The 27,342-nt window shown below is 47.5% G+C and overlaps 1 protein-coding gene across 8 annotated transcripts in view; it reads right to left on the minus strand.

Moving 5' to 3' along the window:
* Positions 1-1,091: 1,091 nt before the first annotated feature.
* Positions 1,092-27,342, minus strand: part of LOC144158468 (uncharacterized) — a 32,748-nt gene continuing 6,497 nt past the window's right edge. For 6 of the 8 annotated variants that reach the window (XM_077689353.1, XM_077689352.1, XM_077689349.1 and 3 more), the window contains 2 exons: positions 17,990-18,152; positions 3,247-7,742 (listed from right to left, as the gene is read on the minus strand). In XM_077689353.1, the coding sequence (XP_077545479.1) occupies positions 7,040-7,742; positions 17,990-18,152 (866 nt within the window). In that variant the 3' untranslated portion in view covers positions 3,247-7,039. Of the gene's footprint in view, positions 2,993-3,246; positions 7,743-17,989; positions 18,153-27,342 lie in introns of those variants that run through there. The other 2 variants (XM_077689355.1, XM_077689354.1) reach the window with 2 other exon arrangements.

Here is a 27,342-nt window from a genome sequence, read left to right on the forward strand (position 1 = left end):
GAGCCCGAAAACCGGGTTTTCTGACGCGTCTGCTAGCTCATTCCTTGGTGCATTTTCTGATCGTCTGCTGCACCATTTGGCTCCTTCCTACCGTGAATCCCAAACGTGCGTTTCGCTCTGCATACCCCAGGTGGTTCCGTCGTTCCAACATCAACTTGTGCTGGCTCGCACGTCCAAATAAGCCGCCATTTTCCCATAGGCGAAAATTGTTTTTATTTATTTTCAGAACACACAGGTAAGTACCATCGTTCTTCCCGGTATCAAACAAAATAGACCACAATATGCGACCTTCGTGGTCGCATTTGAGCGCAAACAGAGCGGCGGATCGCTGAGGAAAAATTTTTAAAGTGTTCCAATTATCGACGCACCCCGACAGGCTCATCAAAACTATGCAGGAAAAATACTCAAGGCTGAGGGGGCAAATCGATGGAATGGAAAGAAAACACCGAGAAAGCTGGTGGAACAAAGAAATCAAGGAGGCTATAGAGAGGCATAAACAGGCGTCTACAGAGCGCAGGCAGGCCAACAGGACAGGGAGACATCAGGAGGAGGTGGACCTAAATTGGAAGCAATATAAGCAAAAGAAACTAGAAGTGCAGCAATTAGCGCAGGCAAAAATAAAGGGGGATAGCGAGCGATGGGTAGTGCAAATACGAGGGAGGGGTATTGACGCGCCGAAAATGTTTTGGAATCGTGCGGGCATTAAGAAAACGCAAGAGTCCCACAGGGGCAAATGCTCGAGGAAGAGGAAGCATAATGGAATACCTTCATGAAGTCATCGCGGAGAAGTTCTGTAATCTGAATGCAGAGGCCCCAGAGCGACACAGAGATGTTGCGACAGGTAGGCTGGAACGTCTGGAGATAGATGTGGACAAGCTCAAACGGAAAAAAGCAGAGGAAAAGGTCTCGAAAAATACCGCGGTAAGCACGGATGGGATACTGATGAAGTTGATTAACCAATTAGGGACAAAGAGCAAGGGAAAGCTACTACGAGCCACCAGAACAGAGATAGAAAAGAAGGCAATACCGGACACGTGGCGAACGAGCAGGATAAACTTGCTGTACAAGGGCAAAGGAGACAGGACTAAACCGAGCTCGTATAGGCCGGTAACCGTCACGTCAATTCTGTACAGGTTAGCAATGCAGGCACAGAAGTTCGATCTAGAGCAGTGGGTAGAAAAAAATAATTTGCTAGGGGAACGGGGAACTCCAAAATGGGTTTCGAAACGACAGAAGACTAGATGACAATTTATTTGTAGTAAGCCAATGCATAGAGGTGGCGAAGACGCAAAAACGACCTTTGTGGTTAGCCTTTCTAGACATTAAAACGGCGTATGATAATGTAGACAGGGAGCAGCTATGAAATATCCTGGAGGACGATGGAGTGGGGGCAGAATTGATTAACTTACTCACGGAGCAAATAGTGTGGGAGGCGATAACAAACAATAGACTTGTATACACCTACAACTGGTGGCATTTAGGCAATGCACTGCTTTCGGTGAGTGTGCCCACTCCACACACCTCACCAAAGTCGGGGACGAGTTGGCTAAGCTCAACACACTGCAAACGATGTGCACCATTCATGATAATTTAACGGGGTCTTCAAGGGCGATAGGAAGAGGCAAAAAGCACCTAAGGACTTGCAATGGACACTCCTGCACATAATTTGTGATTTTCAAGTGCTAACAAGGCCTTGGCGAATGGAAACTATATTCAAGCCGCTAACCTGCTGTGCTTAAGGGGGACTCGCCGGATCCCATTCCTGTAGGACTTCCTAATTCATGACCGACAAGCTTAAAAAGCATCGTGCGCCAATAGGAAAATGTTTTTCAAATTCATAGAAGCATTCCTAAAAACCCAGTTTGCTTCATTTAGAAATATATCACTTCTTTACTGAAGTAAAAACTAAACAAGAAACGCGTTTTGGATTATCCACTTTTTACTAGACAGCGCTAGTGATCTAGCAAGCAAGTTTTATTTTTTTATTTCAGTAAAGAAGTGACATATCTATAAAATAAGCAAACTAGGCCGTTGTGATGCTGACTTGTTTGTAAAGCTTCTCTTATTGGTGCACGATGAATTTTAAATCCGTGGGTGATGATGTAGTAAGTCCATAGGAACGTTAACGGGTGAGTCCGCCTTTAAGAATATTTTTACGTTGACCACCACACACTGCGATAAGTGTTTGAACATGAGCAATATTGCAAATTTTTCAGTTTGTGTTCACCGCTCTGAAAGTACTCGCTGCCTGACTCCCATATTTTTTTATCCACACTTACATCAACAATATAAATGAACTGTACAGGCAAAGTGTCTGCTAAATAGTTGCAACAGCTGCAAAAAGTCTAAATACGGCCCAGAAACGCCGCAATGGTTCCCCGTAAACCAGATTTTGTGATGCGCTAACAGCGGTCACTGGGCCACAGCAAGGAAGCACGGTTATTGTTCTGCCAACTGGAATTTTTTCTCTGCACTCCATATAATCCCACTTCTTTCCGAATTTTTTTTCTTACAAACTAGGTTTTGGTCACAGCCACGATATTCAAATTGGCGTGAGAAATAAATTTCTTCCCGAAAAAAAGTTGGGTGCAAGGTCAATTAGTGTAGTGAAGGGGGCTATGATTTTTTACAATGCAATCAGAGATGGTCGAACAAATTATCTGGGACATTTGACATGGAATGACCCCGCTCTGAAAATGTCCCTCTTTTGACAGTAATGGTTCACGTTCTTCCCGGGTTACAGTATTTCGATACTCAGGTGAACAATTAGGTTGATGAAAGGTAACAAAATCCTTTTGTCATCAACTGTTGCCTATGCCCATCAACTCGCAATGGCTGTAATTAGCTTCTAAATATTTTTATACCTCTTATGCATGCCAGCAGTGGTCGTGCAAAATCAGTGATTTTTTTCTTCTTCTGAGAGGATTAAATAACTCCACAAAAGTGTCCCATAGCTTTGCGCAGAATCCCAGTAAGGTGGCAGCACATACATCTGAAATGAAATTTTCAAGATTTACAAAAATTGTCTACATTTGAAATAAACATTCTTAATTTCTCTATATTTCGCAGTCTCCTCATGGGTGGCAATGATGATTGCATTTTTCCGTGCATTTCTAATAACTAAATAAAAGCAATAAAACCTGTTCACATTGTCCCTTATCATAGCGATTAGTATTCTGCACTGCAATTGCAAAAAATTCTTACAAGTGCATATGAGATTTTTTTTCAGTAAACACAAAGGCCGTGCAATGGTTTTCTTCTTTTTTATTGGCACATGAAAGGTGGGCCCGTTCGCTTACCAACAACGCCCGCTTTATCGTAGTGATGCAAATATTCCTTTCAAGCGAAAGCTTTAAATGCCCCACCACACAAAAATCTAGTGTCAAAGTAAATGATCTATGGTTACAAAAATGGTTGACAGCACAAAGAGAATAAAAGTAAATACAAAATCATGTGCGTTTAGGCCTAAGATATGAACCTGGGGCCTATGGAACGAGCCAACACATCCACTGCACCACCTTGGTTCCAGAAAACCAAAGGGGATCAGAAAATGCTAGACTAATTTTTGTGGTTTCAAGCGCAAAAGCGACACAAAGGCTATAGGGCATGCCGTAGTGGCAGACTCCAGAATAATTTCGACTTTCTGGAGATCTTCAATACTGCCCCGAAATCTCGGTACATAGGCGGTTTTGCTTTTTGCCTCCATTAGAAATGCGGCCGCTGCAGCCCACAATCAAACCTGCATCGTTGGGCTTAGCAGCACAACACCTTAGCCCCTGAGCTACCACGGCGGGTCGGATTAGTAAAATCATTCTGTCGTTCCACTTAGAGATATCTGTCACAGATATGCACTGGGGCATACATGAGTAGTTTCAGCATGCTAATTACCAATAAACCAAAGCATATTTACACTATAATACCATATATGTATGTATATGTTGTAAGGAAGAACATCAAGAGAGACGGAAACAGTGCAAACGGAACAGGACACGGCCAATGGTGATGAGATGACACAGTTGCACCACTGGGGACTACAAAAATAATCTGAGCATGCTAACTGCAAAAAGTAGCAAAGCACAATCACGCGATTTGCGTATATGTTGCCCAAACAAGGGCAACTGGCCAAGCATTGCAGTCATAGGCACAGATGACAACAATGCAACCGGAAAGGGACTGTAATGACGTGATTAAAGGACACAGTGGGTCCACTGGACATCTTTCTACATGTCCTTGCTGTATATACTGCAATGGACTCTACTTTGGTGGCAACTGTGAAAACTGGTCACACTCGGATGCACACCTGGCAAAAAGGTGCAGGGGAACACGAAAATGCCACTTGGAAAGAACAAACTAGAAGCATTCGTTTTAGCTAAAATCACTACCAGTTGACACCATTACAAGCACTACAAAGCGAAGAGCATGCACTAGGCAGATATCCCTCTGATGACGAAGAATGTTGCAAAAAAGGTAACAATACCACAACAAACTTATCATTAAATACAACACAGGATCACACAGCCTGAAATAAAATGTGACGCTCTCGCGTCCCACTTGAGAGCACTCTGATGTGTCTGAATTCTTTTGAATTTACCTATCGGTTACAAACTGCACAGATGATAGCTGATTTTCCCTGTGCCATGAAAAATCGTGCATTTCTGATGTGGTTGGTTGAAATGTCCTGTGCATGCCACCAAATTCCTCATGCAATGCGAGCTTATGACATTCATGCAGCTTCATGTTTTGTAGGTGTCTGGGCTCAAGGCATAATTTGGTCATAGCAGACGGGTATTTCCTCTGAAATTTTTGAGAGCTCACAAATAGATGCCACATTTAGTTCACGTTGAAAGAAGCCCAGAAAGTGAGTAAAATATTCCTAGTCAGGCTAGTTAGTCATAACCAATAAACCTTAGTCATGACTCATAATACAAAAAAATAAGATCCTGTGTTTTTGCAGCCGCCCCTTTTCATAGGGGCGATTCCCCGTGCAATCCGGGTGAACTTCCCAAGCGTTGTAGTCCCACACAAGGACCAAGCACCAGGCCGGGGAGTCGCATGTACCTATTTTACCGGTGGTTACCCGGCGGTACGCGGATTCAAACTCGGTACCTCCCGCATACGAGGCGAGTGCTGTACCTCTGAGCCATCACTGCGCTGAACCGCAGCGATGTCTCAGAGGTACAGCACATATGCGGAAGGTACCGGGTTCGGATCTGCACACCGCCGGGCACCCACCGCTTTCTTTAATGGGTACAGGCGTCCCTGGTCGAGTGCGGACCCTTGAAAGGGGAATTCACGTCTGGAAAGCTACCTTTACCCTTGCGAGGGGCCCCTGACCCTTGTCCATCTGGTGGGGGCCCCAGCCATCATACCGCATTGGGACGTTGCCGGGTGTGAAAGAGTCTTGCGGCATGTCCTGCCACAGGTGGTTGCGAGTTGAGCGTCCACCGTGGCTGCGGAAGGCACCCTGTGCATCCGTGTGCCTTGGTGGCGCCGGGCACCTACCAGTAAAATAGGTACAAGCGACTCCTCGGCCTGACACTCAGCCCTTGTGTGGGACTACAACGCTTGGGAAGTTCACCCAGCTTGCACGGGAAATCGCCCTTATGGAAAGGGGTGGCTGCAAAAACGCAGGAACTTTTTTTAGCCATTTCAGCTACTAAAGGTCACCATGTGCCATATTTCCCGAGTAACATTGGAGAGTCGGCCCCACCAGGCAGGCATTAGAAAGCGGTTGTAAATAAAGGCCATGGGGCTTCTGCCAGTGCAAAATATGACATACCAAGTGCACTTCTAGGGAAAAATTTTGTTGAGATGCACAAGCCCACAGGTTTTCGTCAAGTGCTGCATTTCTTTAGATAAACTTGCCTTCTGGCCAAAGTATACCTTTCTTTAACATATAAAGCACTGTTCACCAATGTGCAGTTGCTCTTTTATTGTCATGTTGCCCATTAAAAATTTCTGGAGAAATGTTGCAAACATACAGGTTTTCACCAAAGTGAAGTCTTTCATAATTAAACAGGCTGCTTTGTAGGTTGTAAATAGATTGTTTTGACTATCGATACCCATGACAGGTACTGCAAAGGTATTCCTCTCAGAGTGCAACCTTATATGAAAAACCAGGCTGTCTTAGTAAGCTGCTTCTGGCAACTGACACACAAATTGGGTTCATTTCCAGAGTGCAATTGTTCCCAAGTAACCATGATGGCCTTTCAGTAAAGCTCTTCTAACGGATGCGACACAATTAGGGGTCTCAACAAAGTGAAATTTCCCATTTTTCACCAAGCAAGCAGTACACCTTTTTGGGCAGATGCAACACACGTAGCCCCTATCAACAGTGTGATCTTTCGTGGGCAGCCAAGTAGGATTTTAGAGAAAAGCATTTCCAAGAAATGGTACACACATAGGGCGACTTTCAGAGTGCAATCTTTAATGCCTAATCATGAGATTTTTTAGGGGCCAAGCCCCTTACGGGCTGGGGCTGTCTCCTGTTGTCATCGCAATCGTCAATTGTCTCATGCAGTCACGGTACTAAAACCCTGGGAAACTCGTTTACACCTCTCGCTGGAACGTAACACGTGCTAAATAAACACCGGGACAGTCATTTACACCTTGTGCTGGAGTGCTTCGTAACGTGCATGAAAAAAACACCGGAACACTAATTTACATCTTGCACTAGAGCTTTGTGCTTCAAAGACAAAAGACTTTCACAGCAAAGCTGTATACCTCTACTCCTCAACAGTTTCATCTCCGTTGGCAAAAATGCCAAGGCACCAAGAATACACTTACCCACTGCATGCTTCGCCCCTCCCCAGGTTACACGTGACGGAGATAGCCCGAAATTTTTTAATAAAGCCCTTTTTACAAATGCCCCACACATAAAGTCTCCCGCCAGAGTGCCATTTTTCATGTTTACCCAGATGACCCGAATCAGTGAAGCTCTTCCAACAGGTACTATCTAAATACGGCCTGTCCCCAAAGTGTAGCATTTCATGACCAGTGAGAATGTTCTTTTGAAAAGGTCTTCTGAGAGCTTTCACATCTAGAGACTCTCACCAGAGTGCACTTTTTCATGACGAACCAGGTAGGCTTTTTGAGTAAAGCCCTTTTGACAGATGCTACACGCATAGGGTTTTTTGCCAGAGTGTGACATTTCATGAGCAACGAGAAGGTGTTTTTTAATAAATCCTTTCTGACAGATGCTACATGCATACGGTTTCTGTCCAGAGTGCAATTTTTCATGAAGATATAGGTGGGTTTTTTGAGTGAAGCTTTTTTGACAAATGCTACACACAAAGGGCCTCTCCCCAGAATGCACCACTTTATGTCTAATGAGATGGTCGTTTTGAGTAAAGCCTTTCTGACAGATGCTGCAAACATACGGCTTCTCTCTAGAGTGCAATCTTTCATGACGAACCACATGGGCTCTTTGCATAAAGCTCTTCTGACAGAAGCTACACATATAGCGCTTCTCTGCAGAGTGTGAATTTTTATGACTACTCAGGCTGGCTCTATGTGTGAAGCTCTTCTGACAGATGTTGCACATGTAGGGCCTCTCTCCAGTATGCACTCGAACATGACCGACCAGGTTGCGTTTTTCGCGGAAGACTTTCTTGCAAACAGGGCAGGTGTAGGGTACCTTACTGGCGCACACTTTCCCATCGGTGCTCGGGTAGTTGCACCACTGTTGACAGAACAGGCAGGAACAAAATTTCCATCTGCCGTGGAGTCCCCCGATAAGACTCCTAGAAGAACAAAGTCACACACTGTTAGGAAAAACTGCATGAAGAGAATGCAAAAACAAGCCAAATGCCAACTGTTAGGCCTGACTATGGTAAAGCCCCAAACAAGCGCCCCTACTTGCGGAAAGGCTCCCTGTACTATTACAGTGATTTAAAATTGCCACCATATCCCATGAGTGCGCCCCGCTCTATCTTCACCCACTTTATTGTTTTATGTATGCTCAATGAACCGCTTGGTTTAAGACAGTTTTTCAAGTCATATTTTATAAAATTGCGGAAGGTTGTGCAATTTACTGAGGACCAAATACTTATTTTTAGCTGCACCTTTTCTGCTGCCCGTAAGTGTTGCCCCTCATGTATTGCTCATGCTTTGCACAGTAGTCATGGCTTAGTGTATGTCATTATTTTGATCGGTTACATGTGTTGTTCAGTATCGTGTGAGGTGTAGGCTACCAGGTTGGATTTAGTGCATGCATGTGGCGTACTTTGGTTTTCGTGTGCGAGACATGATAGCCAGCTTACAGCATGCACTCCTATACTGTAAAAAGGAAAATCTTGGTAGTAGAGTGGTAACATTGAACCGGAAAAAACGTGCATGCCACTGCCCACCGTTTCATGCGGGACCAGAAAAGGCTTTGCGAATGGGAAAAAAAGCTAGAAACCTCCGTAACAGGTCTAGGCAAAAAGAAGCATGGACAGAAAATGAGCACTGACTGAAGCACCCGCTTTCAGTGAGGGGCTGGACAATACCCTACTTGAATTTTTGAAACATGAAAAGGGAGCAGACTGTGCCGTCAGCAATAGGATCTTGTCCGAAAAGGCAATAAGAATAGCCAAGAAAGTTTGTGGCGTCCTGCCAATACATACAACATTGAAAGAAGTGGTTTGGTGTCCGCATCACAGCAGTGACCCCAAATGACAGCCAGAAAACCTAGGATGATTTTGCAGAGGCTGCAAAGGTATTCCATTCTGCTTGAACACGCAATGACATCGTCAAGACTAGACAGAATACAACATAGCTAATATGAACCACACCACGGTTCAAATCGACAGCCCGCCTTCCAGGGCTAACATCATTGTGTGTGAAGTGACAGTACGGATGGCGAACACAGGCTGCACTATGCGTGACCTTACAGTGGCTTTGGCAGCGCGTGCTCCGGGCAACAAACTACCAGCTTTTGTGATTATTAAAGAACTGAGCAGGAAGATACGAGGCAAGACCTTCATGAGCCTTCACATACTAGGTAAGGCTTGCTCTGAATTAGTGTTCCATTTTAGCTAATAATTTTTGCAGTTTTCATGTACAATCGGCATTTGTTTTCCCGAGTGCAGAGAACATGCACCTAGCTGCATCAAGTAATGGCTGGATGACTGGCAAAGTTCCAGGAGTGGGCGGAGAGGGTTTGGGGCCCAAAAAAAAGATGCGGTTATTTTGAACCAGGCACCAATTCACGAGACGAAAGTGGCAAGAGATGCCCTGAAGGAACATGGCATGAATTTTGTGTGTGGGTTTGCCAGCTGAACAAGCCAGGTGTGGCAAGCTGATATGGACTGAAACCGCCCATTCAAGGCTCGACTTCAATCAGTAAGAACCATTCATGAGAAAGGACAAGCGAACACCCAAGGGCAAACTGCAGAATTTGCCTAGTAGGAAGTCCTGCACTTTGTTTCCAACGCGTGGGTGGCTGTTCCTGAAGTTGTTGCTTGGTCCTTCAAAGGCACCGGCATCACCAATCTAAAGCACGGGTTGGAAGATAGGGTGCTGAACAATCGTCTGGTTGCAGTTGGTTCTGTACAACCAGAAGAAACAGAGCCCCTCCAGGGAGAATATCTTAACCTCATTTTCAGGAGTGAAGGAATCCTTCGACAGATTTGAGAGTGACAACGAAAAAAGTGGATGCAACCAATAAAGAGTGAAACAGTGCTCGAGCAAAAGCAAGGCTGTTTTCGTTTTGCTTTTTTTTCACTACCATGCAGCCGCCTACTTGAATTTTGGTCCATGACTGGGTAAGGGCTCCTCCCCTAATGTTGCTTGTATTATCTTTAACCATAGGGAGGGGGGCACTTGTTTGGGATTTTAAGGCACAACTTTTGTCGGCAACAAACGCACAGTGGTGATACACTCCAACAAGGCACCCAGCAGACATGTCCCTAGTAGTACAAATAATCTGGAGTTTTAAAGTTTTTTTCAGTGCATTTAAATTGCAAAATTTTCTGATGGACTCAAAATTTCAAAATAAACATGGCCGTAGGTTGTAAATACAGAGATGCCATTGCAAATTCAGTGTTTCATAACTTAAAGGTGATAGCCTTCTTGTGCAACTTGACTGAAAATTTTGTTCTGTCAGTTCGATTCAACTGCCCAGCAAAAAAAAAGTGATTGCTTGAGCACAATGCATATACAGGCAAGACCATTTTCTAAATTACCAAAATACTGCCATGGCTAACATGAGTCCAGATTATTTAGCACAAGAACAACCTTGAGCATGTCTAAGTAAAATAATGGGTACTTAACTAAGAGTAGTAGCATTTTTTAATTAAATATACAAGTTTTTTAATTAAATATTGAAGTTGATTGATTGATGTTGGGTTTAATGCACCGATGCTACATAGGCAATGAAGCGCACCGTAGTGGAGGGCTCTGGATTAATTTTGACCACCTGGGGACCTTTTTTGTGCGCCGAAATCTAGAACACACGGGCATTTTTGCTTTTCGCCTCCATCAGAAAAGCGGCCACCACGGCTGGGAATCGAATCCGCATCCTTGTGCACAGCTGCACAATGCCATATTCACTCAGCCACCGCAACTGGTAATGAAAATAGAAGTCAGATTGTTTCTACGATAGGAAATAGAAAAACAAATGGAACGAAAAGTGTTGGAGGTGAGCTACAAGCAAACAAAAAAGATGCCTACTTGATTTGCTCTAAGCAGAACATGAATAAGAGGTCCTAGTAGTGGCAAATTTAACTGAGCAAACCTAAATTGCATTCACCATGAGAGGAGAGAAGAGCATGAGGGGTCGGACAGGGAGAGAGGATAAAGTGTTATGGGGCAGGGGCAGCAGACCACTGTCTTGATGACGTTGGCAGTGAAGTAAGGAGTGGGAAGCCAATTTTTTTAATCAAACAAAAGTAAACTGTAACCAGGCCATTACAAACCATGTCTTTACAATGCCAATTGAAATTATAACCTTTTCCCTCTGGGAACAGAAGGTGCACACAAAGCCTGGCAACGTCAGTGAAATTGTAAGCCACCAGAATCAAAATGCAATAACAGCAAAGAAAAAACACTTCTTCCAAAATCAAAAGGCAATGACTAAAATAAAAACACAAAACCAGCGATCGACCAAAACGAAAACGTTCCATTTTGCTGACCTTTACCCGAACGCAAATGTGTGGTACCCGTTATTCTACATGATTTTTCAGCGATTATCAGGAACATTTACGTTCTTCAATGCCTAGCCGCTTTTCAATGGAGCGAACCACGCATGACCTACGAACATACCTGCCCCAACCTAGGGACTTCGAAAATCGGAAGGTTCACAGCGGGGTGGGGGAGGGGGCATTTTTTTTAATGCTGCACATACAACAGTCTACATACAAGATTCACCTTTCGTTTTTAACTAGGTCTCACGGCCACACTGATGCCGCGCATATCAGGCAAATCAAATTTCGCACTTGGGAAACATCCTGCGCAGAAGTGGCCCAACGTGATCACTCATGCTGAGCAACAAATTGCACAAGTCGTGCACAATTCGAACTGTTCACCTTTCCTGGATGGCACGAAACACGGGAATTCTGAAGCATAACACCTCAAGAAACATTGTAAATACTTCTTCTTGGGTTTTGACGATGCCATCATGTCAAGAGAGCTGTGACAAGCAGAATGTTACTACGTTCAGTCCTCAACGCATTGTCCCGACCACACATGAACAGTTAGGCTTGTACACTTCATGAACACAAACGGCTTGGATTCCCATCCGACTTCGGTCAGCTACCCAGCCCGTGATGGCAATGACAATGCGGTTGTGCTACATAACGCAGTTCTGTTTTTTGTTTTCGAGATGGGGGTTGGGGCCGTTTATCAGAAGATTTATGGCTGAGCCCGTACAATCGGGAGAATGGGTAAGAAATCGGGAGTCTCCCGGGTAAGTCGGGAGAGTTGGCAGGTATGTACCAATACCACACTGGAGGCAACTGCCCCACAAGAGCCAGCAACTGCACCTACAATGTGAAGTGCAAGCAATGACATTGACTGGCTCCTAGTCCTTCCTATAAGCCTGACAGGGGCATAGTCAACATTTATCCCCGCCTGCCTGATCCCACTCGAGTGGGTATGTGCTAAACACTTCAAATGCATCATCATCATCATTATAGCACATGGTTAAACTTTGCTTTGTCACAACGAAAGTGAGCCAATACAAGCTTTGCTAAACATTCGCTTAATGAACAAGAACTTCTAAGATATAGGACCCAATATGAACAATATTGTTACGTGGCAAAGACGCGTAAGGTGAAGCTATTTATAAGTCAGAATAAGCTGGCAAGCACTGGATTAGGCAGCAGCGTGAGTCCGGGGCCAAGCGTTGTCGTTCTCGTCTTCTATCAGCGGCGCAGCGCCCACCGCATGTTTGGCGCGAACAGGGATTGCCCCGTCACATGACCCCCGGCGGAAGAGGCACCGTCTCGGTGCTGTCTAAGGAGAATCAGTCAGCGGGGGCTGATATGGCTTGAGGCGGGCGACATGGACAACACTGGTAGGCGGGACAGTAGAGGACGAGGCCCAAGTAGAGACGGTAGGAGCAACCTCATACGTCACATCTGTGACGCGACGCAACACTTTGTATGGACCAGAATAGGGTTGGAGCAGTTTTTCGGACAGGCCAACACGACGTGCAGGGGACCAGAGCAGGACGAGGGATCCCGGAGGAAAGTGGACCGCGCGGTGACGTTCATCGTACCGCGTCTTCTGTGAGACTTGCCAAGCAAGAAGCTGATCGCGAGCCAGCTGACGAGCTTGGTGGGCACGAGTGATAGCATCACGAGCGTATTCAGAGGAGCAGGCAGGAAGGAGGGAGTCCAAAGGCAAAGACGGTTCACGGCCAAACAGTAGATAAAATGGGGAGAAACCGGACGTGTCATGGCGGGAGGTGTTGTACGCGAAAGTTACGAATGGTAATGCAGGGTCCCAGTCTCGGTGGTAAGAAGACACGTACATAGACAGCATGTCGGTCAGCATCCGGTTCAAGCGTTCGGTGAGGCCATTAGTTTGCAGGTGATAGGCCGTGGCAAGCTTGTGTTTCGTCGAGCAAGAGCGGAGGATGTTGCTGATAACTTTGAACAGAAAGTTTTTCCCGCGGTCAGTTAGAAGCTGGCGGGGAGCGCCATGGTGCAGAAGGACGTCGTAGAGAAGAAAGTCAGCGACGTCAGTCGCACAGCTTGTTGTAAGGGCGCGGGTAATGGCGTACCGCGTCGTGTAATCTGTCGCAGCGGCGACCCACCGGTTTCCCGCTGACGACAGTGGGAAGGGACCAAGTATATCGAGACCAACCCGGAAGAACGGCTCATGGGGAATGTCGATGGGTTGAAGTTCTCCAGAAGGAAGTGTGGAAGGCTTTTTCCGACGCTGGCAGCTGTCACACGAGGCAACGTAGCGGCGTACAGATCGGTAAAGGCTAGGCCAGAAGAACCTACGCCACACTCGGTCATAAGTTCTGGTTATCCCAAGGTGGCCTGCGGTGGGTACGTCGTGTAGCTGGTACAGGACGGTCGAACGCACGTGGCTGGGCACAACGAGAAGGAGGTCCGGACCGTCAGCACGGAAGTTATGGCGGTATAACACGCCATTTCGTAGGGTGAAGTTGCATGGGGAAGAATTTGGTGATGAAGAGGTAAGTCGTTGAATGAGGGAACGGAGCGACGGGTCACGGCGCTGCTCGTCACCGATGTGGAGAAAGTCAGATATTGTGAACATGCAAGCGACATCAGTAGGTGGGGTGGCTTCAGGGGGCTCAACAGGGTGACGTGAGAGGCTGTCAGCGTCTTTATGCAAGCGACCCAACTTATAGGTGACGGAAAACGTATACTCTTGCAGACGTAATGCCCAGCGACCAAGCCTTCCGGTGGGGTCTTTCAAGTTGGTAAGCCAGCACAGCGCATGGTGATCTGTGATGACTTTAAAATGTCTGCCGTACAAGTAGGGACGAAATTTTGCGAGGGCCCAGACAAGAGCAAGGCACTCGCGCTCTGTAATAGAATAATTGCGCTTGGACTTTGACAGCAAACGGCTGGCGATTGGGCCAATATGGCGCCGATCCCGTGGCCGCTTGTGTCGGTACGCACTTCGGTGGGAGTGGAAGCGTCGAAGTGACCCAAAATTGGCGGTGACGTTAGGAGGGAAATCAAAGTGCTGAATGCTTGGGCTTGATCGGGACCCCATGTAAAAGTGGCACCGTTCTTCAAAAGGTCCATGAGAGGACGAGCGACGTGGGCAAAATTTTCTATAGAACGGCGAAAATAGGAGCAAAGTTCGACAAAGCTGCGGACATCGTGAGTCGAGCGCGGCACGGGGAAATCGGTGACGGCTCGAACTTTGTTGGGGTCGGGCTGAACTCCAGAGGTGTCGACCAGGTGCCCAAGAATTGTTATATGGCGGTGGCCAAAGCGACACTTCTTGGAATTTAGTTGGAGACCAGCGCGTCGAAATATTTCAAGGATATCTGACAGGCGCTCCAGGTGTGTCTCAAATGTGGGTGAGAAGATGATGACGTCGTCTAGATAACATAAGCACGTGGTCCACTTAAAACCGTGCAAAAGAGAGTCCATCATTCTCTCGAATGTAGCCGGAGCATTGCACAGACCAAATGGCATAACCCTGAATTGGTAAAGGCCATCAGGGGTCAGGAATGCAGTCTTTTCGCGGTCTTGCTCATCAACGGATATCTGCCAGTAACCAGATCTCAGGTCAATCGACGAAAAGTATCTGGCACCATGCAGGCAGTCGAGGGCGTCGTCTATGCGCGGAAGCGGATAGACATCTTTTCTCGTGATCTTGTTTAAATGCCGATAATCCACGCAAAAACGCCACGTGCCGTCTTTCTTCTTGACTAAAACGACAGGGGATGCCCACGGACTAGAAGACGGTTCAATGATGTCCTTGCTGAGCATTTTCTCGACCTCTTGTTGGATCACGAGGCGTTCAGAATGAGAGACGCGATTTGGCCATCTTCGCACCGGTGCTGCATCTCCAGTGATGATGCGGTGCGTCACAGCGTGTGTCGTACTCAGTGGATGGCTGCCTAAATCGAAGATGTCTTTATAGGACGTCAAGAGAGAACGAAGAGCATCGGCGTCCATTTGCGAAAGATCGGGTGCGGTCATCGTGGCGACTTCATTCGCTGGGAGTGATGACTGCACAGTGGGACCCAAACAAGGCGTCACGGGCTCTAATGGGGTAGAGCGGTATGTGCTTCCAAAGGGCACAGTGATGAAAGTGCCATTCCTTTCGGTAAAACTTGAGGGAAAGAACCGAAGTTGAGGAACGGGAGACAGGTCTTGTTGTCAACAATAGTGACTATAGTATGCGGCATAGTAACATTGCGTGAAAAAAGCATATCCAGAAGAGGTGAAACGACGTAGTCGCCGTTTGCAACAGGGGAGGATGGGGATAAGGAGATGTAGCTGACAGCGTTTGGGGGCAAACGAACGTGTTCGGTGTTGCAACAGCGCAGCTGGGGTGCGTCGGAAGGAGGAGGGAGAGGAAATTGTAGGCGGAGGAGTCCAGTAGAACAGTCGATGAGAGCGGAATGCTCAGAGCGAAAATCAAGGCCCAGATTGAGGTCATGAAGACAGTGTTCGAGTACGGTAAACAGAACGGCTGTTTCTTGGTCAGCGATGCGTATGCGAGCTGTGTACATTCCGACGACCGGAGGCGTGCTGCCGTCGGCGACTCGAACTACACGGGACGTTGCCGGCGTAAGGACTTTGTGGAGACGGCGGCGAAGGCTCAAACTCATGACGGAAATCTGGGCACCAGTGTCGATAAGAGCTCGTACTACAACTCCATCGACAAGGACTTCAAGTAAATTGTGTATAGTCGGCAAAGTCAGTAGAGGATTTACGGGCCGGGTCGTTGATGCAGCGTCACCTCCTTGAGCTGCATGACTTAGTTTTCCGGAGGGGGTCGAGAGTAGTCGGCCATGGGGGAGGGGCGGCGAGGCTGCGGTGATCGGGACTGGCGGCGTTGCGGCGACGACGATCGGTTCATGCGGGTGTTGGGACTGGTAGAGTTGGGCGGGTTGAAGTCAGTGCGGGAAGAGAAGCAGTTTTGCCGGTCACTGGAGTAGCCAAAGGATGGTCGAGTACTGTAGTTGGTGTAGCCGTTGCGGAAGGTCGGGAGCCTGCGGTTGCGACAGTACCGGGCAATGTGAAGCTATTTATTTGAAGCTATTTAGGTGAAGCTATTTATAAGTCAGAATAAGCTGGCAAGCACTGGATTAGGCAGCAGCGTGAGTCCGGGGCCAAGCGTTGTCGTTCTCGTCGTCTTCTATCAGCGGCGCAGCGCCCACCGCATGTTTGGCGCGAACAGGGATTGCCCCATCACAATATGAATATACCATTTACAACTTATTTTCCTGCCAAATTTTTAAGTTTTGAGGGAGTTCGCCCAAACTGAGTGTTTTATGCATGAAATATAGCACAACCAATGTGCGTCCTAAGCTATAGAAATAATAGGATTAAAATAAGCACTCGACATCTTTTCTGAGTAAAGTATAGACATATGCAAACACTACACAAGAAAAATTTGGTAGTGTTTAACGAGGGTGCACAACGGAAGATTGAGAGGGCGTATGACGTGGTGACTGTATTTAGCAGCTATTAACTCCTGCGTGCCACGTGTCCACCAGCAATGTGCAATAAACTGGATGGTGCACAATGCCAGTGGCCCGCTGCACCCATGCAGAAAACGACGTTCCCCTAGCCTTCCCTTCGTCTAGCTCGCACAGCACACACATGCATGGACACATGCCTGCACCTAGCAATGCTGCTGTCTTTCGTCATATGACTTGATTTATTACAGCGACAGAGACGTTTTATGCTCTCGGTTTAGTTTTTAAAGTTCTTCGTGTAACTTTTTTATCCTGCTTCACGCAAGATAAATAGAAACAGCACTGAGCCAAAGGGGAAGCAAAAAGTTGTCAGTAGAAGATGATTATGTGAGTGGCGTTTGCGATAAATGCCATCACATCTTCACAAAGATGACAATACTAGCAAAGAACTGACATCACAACATGATACCTCAAGTACACTAATGACAGTCTCGGATTCCAAAAAACCTATTGGCGACCCTGTTGCATGTGGTGAGATAAAAAGAGTGAAAAAGGTCATCGCACCTGGCTTTGAAGCCACAGAAACAGCCCTCCGCAACGCGTTCGTCAAGCCTGGCGACGCTATTTTGCAGCCCACCATGAGGATGAGGATGGTGTAAACTTAGCAAGCAGCATACGACTAAGCCATCGTTCATCTAGGGGGATGCAACAAGCACGCATGCACTTCCTCAAAACAAATTCTGTCTGAAAGGAGAGTTGATTTGTGGTGCAACAAACTGCTTGCTTTTCTGTCTTTTCCTTCACATGGAATGGGCTAACACATGTGGGTTTTTTACTGGGCATTGCTGAAAGAGGCTTTTCATGGGATGTTTGCTGGAATCAGTAAAACAATTATAGCATACATTTGTGGTTAACATCAACTTCTTTTATAATAAAACAATGATTATCAATAACGAAAAATGATGCTTCAATTTTGTTAAAAAGTTTAAATTTAAAAATGTGTGAAACTTTTCCTCAATTCTGGTGTCTAGAAATCTCTGCTAGGATTACATTCCCATTCCATCCTATATCCGTGTTCATACTTTACATTATCCAGTGTTCTACAGGGATTCCCGGCCGCAGCGCCCGCTTCTCTGATGAGGGCAAAAAGCAAAAACGCCCGTGTGTACGAGATTTCGGCGCACGTTAAAGATCCCCAGGTGGTCAAAATTAATCTGGAGCCCTCCACTACATCGTGCCTCATCACCTGCGTTGCGTCAGCGCGTTAAAACCCTGCAATCAATCAATCAGTGTTCTACAGGCTATTCATACCGTAACCACTTCTATGTGCACGGAAGGACCCAGATCCCTTGCACCGAGCAAAATAAATCAATTTTGAGCATGCACTCCCAGAAGCACTGCAAATATTGCCACTTAACCCACCCAGTTTTGCCAGAGAGTAGCTGGCAGAAGGTGGGAAGATGCGCCTCTGTGGTGATGTCCGCCTCGATTTGCCCTGTAGGAGATTTCTCCGAGGCACCAGCTTGGGCACTGTCCATCTCCAGATCTGAAAAAACAAAGGCCAGGGCAGCTAAAGGCCACCAGCCTGACACAAATGCTCATAGTCTCCACACTTCAATGTACCAAGCATTTTCACCTCCAAGTTTAAAACCCCATCGAGTGTTAAACTGGCCAAGGCATAAATGCTGAAAATAAATGCTTGACTTGTCTGAAAATGTTTTAGCTGGGCTCAGCAGATTACCGAAGCAAATAGAGTGAGATGTCTCAAGCACACACCTTTGGCGCCGTTACTCTACACAAAAGCTCAAGCCGTTCCGCTCAAGAAAGCAAGCAGAAGGAGCGCCATTCGAAAAATTTGTTCGAGGCCTCAAGAAGCAAGCTGCGGAGTGCAATTTTGGAAAATGGCGCGATTGTATGACTTATGTCCGTAAAATATGTCTTGCCCCACTGCCTCTCTTCCAGCAGTAGTGTACTGTAGAGCAAGTACACGGTAGTTACAACATTAATTCCCGACTGTATCGGGTATGCCCTGCCTGCATATACCTTATCATGACAGCACGAACACGGGCAGAGCTCTTGACAGTTATAGTGCTCTTTCCTATATAACGGCACACCAATAAATTCTCCTTTCATTCTTGTTACTGCCATCGTGTAGTTGCCTCGATCTTTTACTGTACACACTTCGCAAAGAGTACATGGTGTCAGAAGTAGGCACTGCATTTTGGCTGAAGTCTGGTGTGATCATCAAGAATAGCAATGGAACTACTGAGGGCTCTGCCACCCTTGCAACTGACCAGCAACCTCTTCGACCAATGGAAGTGCTTCAAACAGAAGTTTGACCTGTTCCTCGTTGTGACTACGACGAAAGAGCAACCTCGGAGTGAAGCTGCAAAAGCGGCACTTCTCCTGAGCGTGCCGGGTGACGACACCCTGGACGTGTTTAACACATTCAAGTTTGAAGCACAGGAATGCAAGGATGACCGTCATTGTGAAGTTCATGTCCTACTGCTCTGAGGTGAGAAATGAAGTGCATGAATGACGTGTTCCGCTCGAGGAAGCAGGCAGAAGGACAGCCGTTCGAAAAATTTGTTCAAGGCCACAAGAAGCATCCTGCGCAGTGCAATTTTGGAGAATGGCGCGGTTCTATGGTCCGGGATCATATAGTGTTCAGAACGAATAACCTGAAGTTGCATGAAAAAATACTCCATGATCGGCAATTAACATTAGGGAAGGCAGAAGAATTTTGCAAGGTAGCCGAATCTGTGGCGCAACGAAATCAGGTTTGGAAAGCTATGGACAGCAATATCTATGCTATTGCGGGGCGCCCTTATCTGCACCAAAAAGCAAAAATGCCCAGGATAGCAACACTCAGTACCACTGCAAAAAGTGCGACCAGCGGCAGATGCCACGACAGTGCCCTTGTGCCACTTGCTTCACCATTTTGCTTTGTAGTGTCCAGGAACATCTAAAATTGCAGATGTCAGCAGACGACTTTGATGATAACTTCAACATCCTTGACGTCGACCTTGGGAAGGCAGGATGCAAAGACTGGATTGTACAAGTTGGGGTTGTGGGCAAAAAGGCCTCTTTCAAAGTAGACACTGCGTCACAGGCCAGGCTTCTGCCATTTTCAGCATACAGAAAAATATGAGCGGCAGAACAACTGACAGCTACCAGCTCGGTACTACGAGCCTAGAATGGAGGTATCATAGCACACTTCAGAGCAACGTTGCAAAAAGTAACCATCGGCAATGCTTTCACCACAGTGCAGTTCTTTGTCGCCAAACATGGTCGTCAAGCCATACTAAGACTGGATGCAAGCGAAGCCTCGGGCCTTTTTCAACACAAAGTAGACACTATAGTGCTTCAAAGTTTGGCCCAGTGAAAAATTTCAAGCACCTCTTTCAGGGGTTAGGCTGCCTGAAGCGACCGTACAGCATGGTCTTGAAACTAACCGCTGTTCCTTTAGTCCAACCAGCGCGGCGTGTCCCCCGTTCCTTGCGGGAGCCTCTCCTGAATGAGCAGCAATAACTGGAGCGTGACAACATCATCGTAAATGAGAACGAGCCCACGGACTGAGTAAGCCCCTTGGTCACCGTCAAGAAAAAGAACAGCAAAATTAGGATTTCCATGGACCCGAGAAAAATTAATCAGCACATCAAAAGAGAGCAGCTTCCAAGACGTGAGGACATGGAAGAGGAATTGGCCAGTACCGCTGTGTTTAGTACCTTGGATGCCAATTCGGGCTTTCGCCAGATTGCACTTGATGAGCAGACGTCCAAAATACGCACGTTTGCTACTCCATTTGGTAGGTATCATTGCCTTCGATTGCCATTAGGCATCGCCTCAGTGCCTGAAGCTTTCCGAAGAACACTGAGTCAAGTAAATGAGTGTCTTCCAAGTGTCCATGTGTACGTCGATGATGTTTTGGTGTGGGGAGCAAATAAAGAGGAACATGACCAGAGACTGTTGGTGGCCTTGACGGCGGCTGAAAAAGCACGCTTAATGTTAAATGCCAAAAAGTGCAAGTCTGGGGTTACGAAAATACAGTTTCTTGGCGATTTCATTGGCCGTGAAAGCATATTGCCAGACCCAAAGCTTGTAGAAAGCTTGCTTGAAACACTGGAGCCAAAAAACAAATGCGACGTTCAGCGCATGCTCAGCATGCTCAATCCGCCTCTTTCATTGCGGTGTGCTGCCACCTAGCGTGCCTAGCGGAAGTTGAAGCTGTAGGGTTTGCCGGCGTTTCCTCCGGCTGCGTTCTCGTTGTATGCACGACAATCCCACATTACGGCGAGGAGCAGCCCAAGTTTTTCTTCTGTGTTGGTGTTATAACGCCTTAAGATGACAGCCCCTGGTCATCACATAATACCAGGCGGCTTCTTATCACTGAATGAGGGCTGGCAGAGAAATCTCGGACAGATCCGTGTGCCGTCCGAGCAGCAGAGCGAGCAGTACTTGGAGTCGTCTGGCATGAAGTGCGATCGCCAGCTCAACAAAGGCCGGCAGTTCGCAAAATGCCTTTAAGCGCTGGACGCATGTACGATTGGTGCACGCGATTCGCATGCGACTGATCGTTACGACTGTTGCCACGACTAGTCGTACGCGTGAATTTGAGACGGCCCGATGCGCGCATGAGATGCGTCGTCGGCGTCGCTCCGCCCACTGTTTTTGCCCCATGGTCAACTATGATGATCGCTGAGCTGAAGTTGTAGATTCTGCGCGTTTGTTCACAAGAAATGGATAAAGCAAGCAATCGTGAAGCGTTTTCTGCCTTCAGAAACAGTCCGCGCACACGCCGGCCGCGCCTGCCAGCTCGGCACACTCAGCAGCTCGAACCGGCGCAGACCACGGTAGCAACCGCGCTTGTCGCTGCTCTTCTGAATCAATCTGATCGCTAAAAAGTTCCACATGCGAGAAAGTAGGTCTTAGTGTGGTGAAAAATTGTGCTAGGGATTGTTGTCAGGGCTTATTTTAAAAGCGGCGATCAGATATATCTGCCGCGATGCAAGCCTACGCTGACTGGTCACCGCTGCGCGCGGTGCGCCGAGCGGCCGAAAGATGGCGATACCTGCGCGGAAGCATCGAAACAGGCTACGCAGGTGTCTTGATCCCCGATCGCTCAAACGGCAGTTATAACTTAAATAGGGTTCCACATGCGAGAAAGGGGATGATAGTGTAGTGAAAAGTTCTGTTGCGGATTGTCATTCGCAGTTGCACAGATAGCAGCGATCAAATATCCGCCAGGATGCTAAACCCATCGGCATGCTAGTTCCCATCACCCGAGCCGACGCGAGCGACGCAAACCGCCGTAGCCAATCGCGTGCGGCCGACGGGAAGCGATAGAAGCCGACACCGTTCCCTTTTCGGCACTCCGAGTTACAGCGGAACGCAGCACAAGTTGTGGGCATTGTTCCGCGCACAACGAGCACACACAAAAAATCAAACGATGTAAATACAACCACGACCCCTTCCCGCTTGTGCGGGAGCTGTGGGGAATGTCGTCTGCTGCCCCTACTGGACTGCTTAGGGACTTGGCCGCTAGGGGATTGCGCATGCGCAGTGGGGTTGTGAAAGAGGCAGATTACGTGCCACGCTTGTCTGAGAGGACTGCGCCTCTGCGAGCACTTATCAAACAGTGCGTGGTGTTTGAGTGGACTGAAAGCCACAGGAAAGAGCGGAAAACCTTCTCTCACAGATTCTAAGCACCACACCGGTGCTTGCTATTTTTGATCCTCGGAAGTCCCAAGATAACGTGCAATGCATCAAAAGACGGCGTGAGTGCAGCGCTTTTGCAGTGTTACAATGGTAACGAGTGGCGAACAGTGCCCTATGCATCCTGTGTGCTAACGCTACTCAGTAGCGTTGCGAGAAGTTTCATCAATTCGTGTACAGGCACACGGTCGTTATTGAGACTGACCATAAGCCGCTCCTTTCCGCTGCTCCGAAAGAGATGTGTTACATGCTGCCCTGCTTTCAGAGGTTCTTTTTAAGACTTCTGAAATACGATTTCTTATTGCAGTACCAGGAAAACATCTTATCTTGGCTGACATGCTGTCTAGGTCATCACCGGATACTCAGCACAACGCCGGTGTAGCGGACGGGGAGGTGCACACTATCCAAATCCTGGGCTACTTGGTCATGGATGCTACGAGTCAGAAGCTGGCGCATGAAACTGCTCGTGACTGCTACTTAAGCACAGTCATATCCATTCCTGTCAAGTGGTGAGAGCCTGCAGGGAGAACTAAAGCCATTTTTGTCAAAGCTTTCCGTCGGGAACGGAATACTGCTAACAGGAACAAAAGTGGTCATACCAAAAAGCATGAGATGTGAAATCCTAGGACGAATTCATGCTGGGCACCTCGGATTGCAGAAATGCAAAAAAAGAGCATGACGTCTGGTTTTCTGGCCTGGGCTCAGCAATGACACCTCCCTGCTGGTTCAGCGTTGCTCTACTTGTCGAAGTTTTGTTACAAGCAACCAAAGGAACCATTAATGATTCACCTAGTCCCATTCTGTGCACAGTTTCGCATTGGTATGAACATTATTTTTTGTTCATGGGAAGTTCGTGCATCGTAGCATGTGACACGCATTCAAGCTTCCCCGAAGTCCAGAAACTACAGGACACCAATGCAAGCACATCGATTGCGGCACTGAACGCCATATTCGCTAGGTATGGCATGCCTCTAGAGGTGTGCACCGACAACAGGTCGCAGTTTTCAAGCTAAGAATTAGCAGAATTCACAAAAAAATATGACTTCAATCATGTCACGCTAAGTCTAAACTTCCCACATTGCAATGGTTTGGCAGAAAAAGGTGTACAGATAGTGAAGCACCCCCTAAGAAAAGTGAAGGCTTTGACGAAGACTTTTGGCTAGGCCTCTTGGCTGACTGGTCCACACCGCTAGAAGACGGAAGATCCTAGGGAGAACTTCTCAAAGGCGAGCTACTCAGACCTAATGCGCCGGAATTCGGCAACGTGCAATCAACAGGGGTCAAGACGCATCGGTAGAACAGCGGTGGAAAACTAGTATCGCCCTTGGATAAAGGCTCGGTCATAAGGCTAAGGGACACAGCAACATGGTTACCGAGGGAACTGTGGTTAGAAGAACTTTTCTGAGGTCCTACGAGGTGGAAACAAAAGATGGTCAGGTGTTTAGACGCAACAAACAGCACCTCCTTCAGACTACTGAACAGTGTGCAGCAGGCATCAATGATAACGACCACAGTTCGCCCGACACCAGATCCATTCGCTCTAGTGCACCTGCATTGAGCAGCGCTGTTGGTGTTTCAGAGTGCTGGGCTGCATAGTCGCATCAACAGCCATCGTCTGTCAATGGCGGGGACCCTGCAATGACAGCGCAGCCCATGCTGGCAGCTCCTCCAAGGCCGACGCTAGTCCCAAGGTCGGGTTTCTAATGCGAGAAGTGAAGCAAGAGCTTTTTGCTTGTCTAGTCCGTAACCCTCCAAAGACAGTGGCGGAATTCGCATCTGAGGCGGCCGCGATGGAGAAGACGCTAGAAATTCGAACGAGGCAGTACGACCGCCCTGTCAACGCACTGTTCTCGGAGACCATCGGTGCCGCAAATGGAAGCTCCGATACATTGCGAGAGACCATCCGAGCAGTGGTCAGGGAGGAGCTGCGGAAACTTTTTCCAACGACGCCGCAACCTCAAGTGGCTTCCCTGGCAGACGTAATCAAAGAAGTCCGAAACGCACTGGGAACTTCTACGCCGTCGGAAGCACCTCGTGAACCACAAGCTATGACCTACTCCTCGGCTGTTCGTCAACCCCGCCCTTCTCCAACCCGTCGTCAAGAGGTCGAGCCATACCGCCGTCCAATGCCGCCCGCCCGACGCCCTGTAGACCAATACCAGACGCCAAGGAAGACCGACGTGTCGCGAACGCCCGATAATCGCCAGCTGTGCTACCACTGCGGAGAGGCCGACCACATCTACCGTCGCTGTCCCTACAAGAGGCTCAGTTTGCGAGGGTTCTCCGTCGACGCCCCACGCCCCCGATACGGCCAGCGCCCTGCTGAGATCGAAGAATACCTCTCCAACACCAACCGAGGACCTGGCGTAGTTTTGTTGCCACAGCGATGCCCAATCGGGAAGGCCATTTCAGCGAATCCGGAGGGAAAGCCAATCGTGTTTTAGAAGCGATCGTTTACTTCGTTTCACTCTCGCTATTTGGGCCGTTTTTGCATTTTCGATTGACTGACGATAAAAGCGGTGACCGGGATGCGGGAGGCTTTATTCCCCGCTGAAAATGACACGACATCAAAATCCGTGCCTTTAAGGCTGTTTTGGAGCAGTTTGGCGCAATTTTCGCAATTTTCATGCTTTTGGAGCAGCTTGGCGCCGGAAAATGACATTGTATCAAAAATGTGCAATAGGCCTCCTGCGCTGCCCAGGGGGCGCTGCGCAAGCGGCTTCCGGGCAGTACTTCCGGGTAGTACAAAGCTGCAGGGGTCCCATAGGATCCTGTGTTGACAGAAGCAAAATGAGCACGATGCTCCCGATTGCTTTGCGACATGGTCACCAGCCCATCCCCGACGAGTCCGATCTCTTCTGGTGATCAACTTGGCATTAGAGGAAAAAGCTTTGCAGCGCTAAATACGTTTACAGCGTCAACGAAAGTGCCGGGACGGTGACGGCACTCAGCCACTCGCTGGTTCACCAATCGATGGTCGTATGAAGTGAAATTTGAAGTGAAGCGTCTAGTTGAAACTAATACTCTAGGTGACAAGGACTTTTCAACAACAGCTGATCAAAAAATGAGTGACGCAATCGGCGATGATCGCGTTTTAAAAAGCCAGCGAGTCCGGCGGGCCGCTCGCTCGCCTGCTGCGGTGCGCCGCTCTTTTGAGTACCTGCGCAAGTACTATGCTTGCGCTTTCATTAAGTAGTGCTCTTTTGCGTCGCCGTTATGAATAAACGGTGCAGCGTTAGCTTGCCGTTTTGTTGCGTGTCTCAGTGACAAAATTCAGCGAGCGTAAGAAGAGTGAAATCTGTTTTGCGATTCCGAAATTAGTGGCCGTAAAAAGTGATCGGGCGAACCGAAAGGCCGCTCGCTTTCCTTGTTAGCGCTCACTTTACTTAATTACACTCTTGCATCATATATTCCCAGTTCGCACTTAATAGGCTAGAATGAGGGTCAGCAACGTTTTGAAGTGTAGGGCCGAGTTGCATGCAGCCGACACGGCGGAGGGCAGGATGGCAAATCGGGTGGGAGGGGGAGGGGGCAAATTTGAATGCAAAGCAAAAAAATTCAGCGAATCGCCAATAATATTTGGCAATTATCTGGCGAAGTGTAAAACTGGAAGCGACCAATTTTCTGTTCTTGTCTCGCTGTCTTACTCCATTTGAGGACAAAACTGGCGTGTGGGCGTTCAGATTGTTAGCGACGAAGCTAACCAACAGCTAGTCAGTGATGACCGCATGTAAATATTAGAGGCCGCGTGCCGTGTATGCGGCTGTGTTATCTTGTGCTATGCAAATATAGAAGTTCACATTTCTGCAGGCACCGGGCGTGCGATTTGGTGATTGTTTTGCGCCCTTTACTAGCGCTTAATTTGTTTGACGCAATGCCTCACCTACTCGCTAGAATACATGTACCCTGCCTATCGTAAATCGTGCGGCGTAAAACGTTACGCAAGGATCATTTAGTTTGCGAAAATACAAAACAAAATTTCCACTCGTTTTCATGGCGGTGCCAGGCCAGCAGTGTCAGCTGAGTCGGCTGCGCAATTCTTGGGTTCGCTTGCATGCTCCCGCTGAAGCAACCGTTTGCAGTTACCTCAGGCTATAGGATGAGCAGTGTTCCGTGTTTATGCTACTCGTGAACTTTCCTCTGTCGACCGCACGCAAGAAGAACGGTAATCGTCGTCAGGAGGTTAGACCACCCGACCTGGCGATACTGTTCCACGCCGTGACGACCGCGACAGCTCGCTGAAAAGGAAGCCGATAAATCGGCTTATTTGAGCTAATGTTATTTTTTTTAGCCTCTGCAACTACTCTAAGGGCTATTTCATACAGTGTGCAGTCATTTAAACGTGCCGCAAAGCGATTAAACTAAGTACAACCAAGTTTCACTGTGCCTAGTAATTGAAAACGCATGGAGGGCGGCGAGGGTCGTCTTCTTTTGTACTCCCCAGAGGCGTCGGCCACTATGGGCTCTGCATGTCGCCGAAACTCCAGCGCAGAAGGCCTATATGCGCAGCTGTCTCACACCTGTGAGAGCATTATCTCACACCCTGTCGGTCGGCTATCGGCAGAACAAGCCAGACATTCCATCGTGTTACATTTGCGGGCGACTGTACATGTTTTAGCTCTGTATAGACATTTTTACAGTATTGGTACAACTTATTTTTATTCTAACCAACATTTCTATTCTAGACTGTAGAAGCAGTTTAGTTGATGTTTGAGATTGTGACCTACAAAAATGAGGCCAACCTGCGCAGAAACAAACAATCTTGCATCAACACTTCCTCAGTTTACTATTTTTTGAAGGTAATATGGTAGATTTGAATGAACACGCTAGCATTACAAACGCCCAATTTTGGCTACAGCTCAATTTTTCCCATAGAGAAGAAGATGCATGTTTAGTTATGTTTTCAAATTTTTTTTTAAAACGCAATGGAAGCCGCCTTGTATGACGAAGGAATACACAGCATTTATGGACAGTAAACCAGCTGATCTGTCAAAACTACTCTACTATAAATAGGTAGGCTTTCATTTTTCCTTAGATGAAAAAAAATTACAGTTCAAGTT

This window comes from Haemaphysalis longicornis, unplaced genomic scaffold (assembly GCF_048455015.1).
Source record: "Haemaphysalis longicornis isolate Haplotype H1 unplaced genomic scaffold, Haemaphysalis longicornis Haplotype H1 scaffold_10, whole genome shotgun sequence".
NCBI lineage: Eukaryota > Metazoa > Arthropoda > Arachnida > Ixodida > Ixodidae > Haemaphysalis > Haemaphysalis longicornis.